General features: G+C 36.4%; 2 protein-coding genes across 2 annotated transcripts in view; both read left to right on the forward strand.

The window, feature by feature from the left end:
* The first annotated feature begins 1,802 nt into the window (after nucleotides 1-1,802).
* Nucleotides 1,803-5,798, forward strand: LOC111456209 (probable serine incorporator). The gene is made up of 7 exons (XM_023098018.1): nucleotides 1,803-1,933; nucleotides 2,315-2,535; nucleotides 3,191-3,430; nucleotides 3,559-3,670; nucleotides 3,775-3,949; nucleotides 4,562-4,802; nucleotides 5,296-5,798. The coding sequence occupies exons 2-7, from the start codon at nucleotides 2,352-2,354 to the stop codon at nucleotides 5,577-5,579; spliced, it is 1,236 nt and encodes a 411-aa protein (XP_022953786.1). The 5' UTR covers nucleotides 1,803-1,933; nucleotides 2,315-2,351; the 3' UTR covers nucleotides 5,580-5,798.
* A 1,209-nt stretch (nucleotides 5,799-7,007) lies between these two features.
* LOC111456000 (26S proteasome regulatory subunit 7-like) overlaps nucleotides 7,008-8,381 on the forward strand; it is a 4,961-nt gene continuing 3,587 nt past the window's right edge. The window contains exons 1-4 of the mRNA XM_023097681.1: nucleotides 7,008-7,211; nucleotides 7,824-7,905; nucleotides 8,012-8,103; nucleotides 8,193-8,270. Of these exons, the coding sequence (XP_022953449.1) occupies nucleotides 7,023-7,211; nucleotides 7,824-7,905; nucleotides 8,012-8,103; nucleotides 8,193-8,270 (441 nt within the window). The 5' untranslated portion in view covers nucleotides 7,008-7,022. The remainder of the gene's footprint in view (nucleotides 7,212-7,823; nucleotides 7,906-8,011; nucleotides 8,104-8,192; nucleotides 8,271-8,381) is intronic.

An 8,381-nucleotide genomic window follows, 5' to 3' on the forward strand; every position in this document is an offset into this window, starting at 1 on the left:
CCCCCCCCCCCCCCGTTGCTTTTAGAACAGATGTTTGGCTTGAGATTGAACCTCCTTAGTTAATTAATATGAGCAAGTCCCATGTTTCTGACCTTTATATTATAACATTTTAAGCAGCACAAAGTTACATAGGTTCTTCAATTGAACATTCGGCAGAAATGAAATTCTTCCTCCATGTTCACAAATTAATCCCAAATCTATCATTTCGAAGTCGTGACTTAAATTCTTCAACCCCCACCGAAAAGAACGTAAGGAACCAAGCAAATAAACAACCGCGAGTGAATTAAACAAAGAAACTCATGAGATGCGTGGCCTCGGAAGATCGAAGCCAATCGATGGGGCCAAACCCAATCGAGGAAATTTCAAACCTACTTCCCATTCCACAGGAAAAATCCGACAAGCCGAGCCCCAATGGAGGAAATTTCAAGCGATTAACATCATTGTGAAACATCAAATCAGAGAGAGAGAGAAAGGGACTTACAAAATCAAAACCCGCGAACACCCCAACGCGAAAATGGATGTCAATTAAACGGAAGGAGGTGAATGGATATTTATGTGGAGCCGTCGGTTTGGCCGCGACTCGGCTCCGGGAAAAAAGATGCCTGAAAGGCCGTCCACGCGGTCTCCACAGAAAAAAACGTGGGAATACCATATATAGAGAGAGCTGGCGGGTGGGTCATGAGTGGTAGCTATGTAAATCGGCCCCTTCAATGGTGGGTGGCTCTTGGTGCCTATGCCCGCCATTAAAACGGTTATTAGACCCATATTTAGCTTCATTTATTGAAATTGCTATCGGATACCATTTATTCATTATAGTTTTTATTGTCTAAATTTAATTAATGTATTCAAAATTAATCTTAATATTTTTAACCCAAAGTTAATTTGTATATTGATTAAATAATAATAATAAATTTTATGACAAAAAAAATATTGCATAAATGTATACAAATTTATTGAAGTATACACTATATTTTAAAATAGGTTATATTAATAAAAATATTTTTTAATTTTTCCCTTCGTCTCAAAAATACTTTTCATTAATATTTTTAAATTTGAAGAAAAAAATTTAATAATATATTTAAACATTTAAAAAAAATTAAATAAATACTCTTTAAGATGAAAACAAATAGTATTTTGTTTTAAAAATACTATTGAATTTTTAAAATTATTTCAAATAATACTCTAATTTCAAAATATTTCAAATAATACTCTAATTTCAACGTATTTAAAAAATACTTTGAGTTTAATTAATACATAAACTTTATTTAAAAACTTAAAAAAAATATTTTTAAATTTTTTTTAAAACTAAAAAATATCTTTAATTAATATATATATTTATTGTTATTAAATATTCATGAACTTTCTAAAATAAAATTAAAACGATCCTAGATAATGATGAGGTGTCAATAAATGGTTTTTGTCCATGGTAAATTTTTTAAATGATTACCTTCAAAATTTTATAGATATTTTTAAATAAATATGTTTTTTAATTTATTTTTTTAAAGGTTGAAATGTATTAATTAAACTATTAAAAGCTTAATATTTTCTTAATGCTAAGAGTATTTTAAAAAAGAAATTAAAAAAAAATTTAGAATAAAATATAAAAAGGTATGAGTATAATTATTAATTTAACATTTAAAAATAAAAATTAACTATGAATTTTTTTAAAGACAAATTGAAATTAGGCGAGAATGTTTGAGAAAAAAAAAAAAATTGTAATTTAGCCCAAAAATAGACCGGTCGAATCCACGGATTTTGATGCGAACCCGGTCGAGTCACCAGCCTAAGATAAGATCGGCGTGAAGGGGTCAAATTGGAACGAGAGCTGTAAAGGAGACCGACGACAAAATACAAACCGAAGTGGGTTTCGAATCTTCATCTCCAGACGATCGTTCGAGTTGCTGGGAATTTTGTCCTCAAAATATCTTCCGAGGTAATTCTATGATCAATTTCTTGATTCTGCTGTAATTTAGTGTTCTTCCGCGTTACTTATCTCTGCAAATAAAAACCCTTTAGGTCTTAACGATCACGGAAAAATCGAACAAGACGATATTGGTGTTGGTTTAAGGTTGATCAGAGGATTTGTTATTGGATTCATGTAGCTGCTTATATTAATTGTTAATACGATTACCTCGATCATTTCTGGAAATAAATAGTTGTTCAGTTATGAAGAATTAGGTTTATTTGACGTACTTTTTCATTGGGTTATAACTTATTCGTCTAATTTAGGGTTTCGCTTACTTCACTTTTTGATAAAAATTTGAAGAGATTTACAATTTGATTTTCCATTGACTTGGGTCTGACTACTTGGCAGATAAGCTTATAAACTGGTGCCAGTTTGAGGAAAAAAGATGTGGGCAGCATCTTGCCTTGCGTCGTGCTGTGCAGCTTGCGCATGTGATGCATGCCGTACGGTTGTTTCGAGTATTAGCCGTAGGTCTGCAAGGATTGCATACTGTGGCCTCTTCGCACTCTCTCTGATTGTTTCTTGGATTCTCAGAGAGGTCGCTGCTCCCCTTCTGGAGAAGATCCCTTGTGAGTCATGAATTTTCCTTTTCTTAAATGTCTATGGATTCGTAGAACAAGCAAGCGCTGATGGTCGAGTAATTTGTTTCTGTCCTAGCCACATCTTATCTTATGCTTATTTTGCAGAATCTAGATGGAATGCAAGAAACTTTCCTTTAGAGTAAAATAATATCTTATACAATGCGATCGGTTTTAATCATCCTTCTATATAACCTTCTTCAAAGCGTTCACGAATTTTATATTTCCAAATGCATCTATTGCTCTTAGACATTAATGATGTCATATTGAGAGATGAGATCACTTTTATGATATCCCTTTTTTTTTTTTTTACAGATTACTTATTACTTATGATGTAGATATATTCTTATTATTCTAGAATCGTCTAGTGTAAATTGCTTGTGATTAATCAGCTGTTTTTAGCCAAGGGCATTTGTTATTGGCCATTTGGAAGCATTTTTTTCTGTTGCTTCTAATCATCAAGCTTGCGGTTTGTTATTTAGCTGCATTAAGTGGTACTTACTACTCAGAACCACTGTTGGATAATAATGAAATATTGTCAACTCTAAAAGGACTTCCTCCTGTCTCCAAACAAATCACATAGCTGGTTTGACTGATACTATTGAAGTGTTTAACAGTTTTTTTTTTAATGTATGTCTTCTTTCAGGGATTAATACTTTCCATGAAACACCTAGCAGGGATTGGTTTCAAACTGATGCAGTCTTGCGGGTTAGCTTGGGAAATTTTCTCTTCTTCACCATTCTATCTGTAATGATGGTTGGTGTAAAAAGTCAAAGGGATCCCCGTGATGGTATTCACCACGGTGGATGGATGGTGAAAGTTATTTGTTGGTTCCTTCTGGTGGTACTAATGTTTTTCATTCCAAATGAGATTATTACCTTTTATGGTAAGAAATTATATCAGCATGTCAGAAATTAGAATGATGTTTTACAATGACTGTTCAAAATGGTTTAATTTGAGATACTTTTCCTTCTTCTTTCTTTAAAATGGTATTAACATATTCGACATTTCCAGAGTCTATATCAAAATTTGGCTCAGGACTGTTTCTTCTCGTCCAAGTTGTTCTTTTGCTGGATTTTGTTCACAGATGGAATGACACCTGGGTTGGATATGATGAGCAATTTTGGTTTGTTGAATTCTAGTTTCTTCTCTTGTGCCTTCTTACTCTCTTTTCCCACGTTATCTTTCTATGTTTGTAACTAATGTTTGAGTTCCCCCCCTTCTTTTTAGGTACATCGCCTTATTTGTTGTTTCACTTTTCTGTTATCTTGCAACATTTGTCTCGTCTGGATTTCTCTTTCACTGGTTCACACCATCAGGACATGACTGTGGGCTCAACACCTTCTTTATAGTCATGGCCCTAATTTTTGCGTTTGTTTTCACAGTTGTTGCACTACACCCTTCAGTAAGTATTTCCCTCTTTCATCTTTCATCAATCAAACTGTCTCATTAGAGGTCAATTCATGATTGGGCATATCTATATATATCTCCTTCCCCTTCCTCTCGTTTATCTTTTTGCCCTACAAATTAGAATTAGTTATAAGGCTGTTGATAATAGATTTGGCTAATGACCAAGTTGTTGTACCATGATACTCATTGCATTGTCTCTTGGTCATATCAGCTAGAGGTACAAGTTCAAACCTTTGGGTGAATTTAATACCAAAAATCCTCGATGCCTCCCTGGTCTGGGCCTTGAGGCGGTGCTGAGTGTCCTCGGGTACAGGGGAGCAAAGCTCCACTCCTGGTTATAAAAATTAAAAATTAAAAATTAAAAAATATAATAATAATGCCCTTCTACTGGACAATGATACCCTATTGTAAGTTAATACGGTGGGTGGATCTTAATGTAAAAAATTTGGTATACCTGCGATATATATGTATATATGTATGTGTGTGTGTGTGTGTGTGTGTGTGTTGGTGTTATAATCAAGTATGACGTGCATTTGGGGACTTTTTTAAATACAGAGTACCTCTTTCTTTTTGTCTCTTATTACTTTCATCTTGATGAAAAAAACAGGTTGGTGGCAGTGTTTTACCTGCATCAGTCATCTCGTTGTACTGCATGTATCTCTGTTACAGTGGGCTTGCTAGTGAACCAAGAGACTATGAATGTAATGGTCTCCACAAGCATTCCAAGGCTGTTTCTACTGGCACGCTTGCCTTGGGTCTTCTCACCACTGTTCTATCAGTAGTCTATTCTGCTGTTCGTGCTGGTTCTTCTACAACCTTGCTTTCTCCTCCAAGTTCACCCCGTGCAGGTAAGAGTCTGCTAAGTTATTTTACTATTACTACTATTATTATTTTGGCTTTTACAGTTCAGAAACACACAGTATTATATAAGGTTATGTTTTATGTGTTCATTTCCATTGTCTCAATGGAGTGACCGTCCCATTGGGTTCACGTTCATACACAGAATTGGCAAATCTTGAACTTTGGAAATTTCTACTATTGACGTCCTAAGAATTGTGCATGATACTAATATTACATAGCAAGATATGATTGGGTGTACTTCCTTCAACCTTCTGGTCATCGTAACCATTTTTTAAGTTGTTCATGACTTCTGTCTGTTGCATCTCATATATTAATTTTATAGGCAACGTTGTTAAATTTCTTGTGGGACGTGTCCTTTAACAGGGCGGGGAATCTCCATTTCAAGTGGGGAGAGAGATTTTCTCGCTCGATTTTGTTTGTAGCCTCTTGTGTTTTAAGCTCGTTAGGTATGACATTCTTGGTTCTCTGTCAAATGGCCAGGAAAGCCATTGCTTCCATTGGAGAAGTCAGATGAGCACGAGGAAAAAGAGAAGGCAAAGCCAGTCACATATTCATATTCATTTTTCCACATCATCTTCTCTCTTGCTAGTATGTACTCAGCAATGCTCCTGACTGGATGGACCAGCTCTGTTGGCGGGAGTGGCAGGTTGGTTGATGTCGGGTGGTCATCCGTGTGGGTTCGGGTTGTGACTAGTTGGGCTACTGCAGCATTGTTCATCTGGTCTTTGATTGCCCCCATCCTGTTTCCAGACCGGGACTTCTGAGTGGCTTACTCGTCGAACTGGTGATGTCGATGTGTCTAAGTAAGTTCTTTTGTGTGCACGTATGATGTACATGAAAATTTCCAGTGTGTATATGGTAAGCCTGGAGGATGGCTTTAAAACTGGACCTTGAACTTGTTTGGAAGACGTTATTTCACTTGCATATGGTGACTTAAGAAAGAAAGTTATAATATAGACTCCAAAACAGTGCCTTGAGTGATTGATCCTGTGAGAAATTCTAACATTTAAATAACATGTTTTAATAAACTTTATTTTATTAGTTAATTTAGTTAATTTGATCTTCTAGCTTTAATAGTGTACATATTGACAATTAAAATATTATTAATCAACATAACCGCCCCTTCCCTTATCTTCACCTGATACAAGGCAGTCGAAGTCTCCGCCACCCTGCAGGTTTCAATCTAGCGACGTGGAACCACACAGTTATCGCTGTCCTTTGGGCATGCCTCCTACGCTTACCACTCACCCCCGCGTGTGCAGCATGCCTCCTTCCTTCGGGCAATACCGACGGGCTATTAGCTCAGTGGTAGAGAGCGCTCCTATAGTTCAATGTGCTCATCAGCGCTGGCCCACCCAGAGATGTGGATCATCCAAGGCACAATGTGCTCATCAACGCTGGCCCTGAGATGTGGATCATCCAAAGCACAATGTCTGATCCTGAGATGTGGATCATCCAAGGCACAATGCCTACTTGTTTAATGAAAAAACAGGCTGGCTCTGACTACCTTTCGGAGCAAACAAAAGATCCCCAAATTACGCCTGTATGAACAAACAAACTTTGTACTTTGAGAAAATCGGGATTTTTTCCACATAACAACGTTAACCAAAGACTGGAGCATATTAGAAGCATCTTAGCAGACACTCGAGAGAAATCCCTCTCACTTCATCGACCAAATTCATAAAGTAATGAAATCTCATTAATGTGAGTTAAACATAACTTAAGATAATCTTTGCTATAATTTTAATTAAAATTTAGCCAGATAATCCTGTGCTATAATTTTAATTAAAATTTAGTTTGAAGTAATTTACGACCAGCCACAAAATTAGTTCAATTTAGTTACAAATATAATATATATATATATATATTACAAAAATTTGCATGGACATTTTCCCTTAATTTCCATTTTATTTCCATAAATATATCAGAAATATAATTAACAGACATCTTTCACTAATATATTTAATATATTTTTTTGATGATAGACACCTGTAACGGTCACACATGCTGAAATATGTTATCTTTTCATCTTTTTAAACATTATTTATTTGAATTGAGCTTTAAAAAAATTGTCATATTTATAATATTTTTATCCAGAAATAATAAATGTGTCTAATTGGGCCGGCCCAATTGAGAAGCCCAATGAATTGACCAACCCATGGATTCTCATCCAAATGGACTCTATATAAGATGTCCAACTCTTTGCCATGGTTCATTTCGAGCTACTTTCTTTATTAGTTGTCTTCGTCCGCAAGAAAATCACAGCGGAGTTGCAGAATCCTACTTCGGAGTTCCAAGTTGGAAGTTTCATGGCGCCGGACCCTGAGGATGAGATCAAGGACGAGAAGAATCCTCGCCCCCTCGACGAGGACGATATTGCTCTTCTCAAGACCTATGTATGATAATCTATCGGAGTTTCTTTCTTTTATACTTTATAAACCCTAAATTCGTGCCTATTTTACTTTCTGTTTCCTCATTTCTTCCTCATTTGTATGTTCTAATCTCCACATCGGATTAGATCCAGCGACTTCAGCAGAATCTCGTTGCTTATGATGTGCGCTCTAAGCTAATTAAGTGTTTTGTATGAACCATTCAAATAGTTTTGATAATTTATCAACCCCGTTTTTACTTTCGGTGTTCCTTAACCTGCGGGAATTTTGAATTCAAGCAAGTTAAGTTTTAAGAGAGGATTTCCTCATTTCATCTGGTCCCTGAGTTGAAATGTCCGGGTAATGTGTGGATTCAGAGGAGCTGCCTCCTGCAGGTAAGACGATAGTTTTTGCACGAATGAGCACAGCAGCTAAATGTTCGGGGTTGTTTTTCCATACAATTAGGGTCTTCTGATTCTCGATTTTTTTTTTATTCAAGAAACTATGTCCGATGGGTCTTGCGACAAGGCGCATTTTTTAGAAAGTGGAATGTGAGATTCTTAGTATCAGTTTTTTTTCTATCTTGACGTGCAGTTTCAGTGTATTTTCAGTTTTGCTCACCATTATCCACTTTTGCAGGGTTTGGGACCTTATTCAACCTATATCAAGAAGGTCGAGAAAGAAATCAAGGATATGGCAAAGAAGGTCAATGATTTGTGTGGTATGTGTTACTTCTTGTATTAGAGACCAGCACATATATGTTGCTATATGTACGTGAATAATCAGTTTATCAATGAGACTAAATATCTGCATGGATTGCATCACAGGCATCAAGGAGTCTGACACCGGTTTAGCAGCTCCTAGCCAGTGGGATCTAGTATCTGATAAGCAAATGATGCAGGAAGAGCAGCCTCTTCAGGTGCGATTTCAATGGGTTTTGGATGTACCTTTTTTTTTTTCTTTTTTGTGGCTTTTAGTTTCTGATGCAGCAAATATTTTGTTAATCAGGTGGCGAGATGCACAAAGATCATCAATCCAAATTCTGAAGACGCCAAATATGTTATTAATGTTAAGCAAATTGCCAAGGTTAGCTATCAGTTGTGTAGTATGATGCATTCTTAGTTAGGCAAGGCATTGGTTTAACGGCGGGGGGGGGGGGGGGGGGGGGGGGGGGGGGGGGGGGGGGGGGGGGGGGGG

This window comes from Cucurbita moschata, unplaced genomic scaffold (genome assembly GCF_002738365.1).
Source record: "Cucurbita moschata cultivar Rifu unplaced genomic scaffold, Cmos_1.0 Cmo_Scf00018, whole genome shotgun sequence".
In the NCBI taxonomy this organism is placed as follows: Eukaryota; Viridiplantae; Streptophyta; class Magnoliopsida; order Cucurbitales; family Cucurbitaceae; genus Cucurbita; species Cucurbita moschata.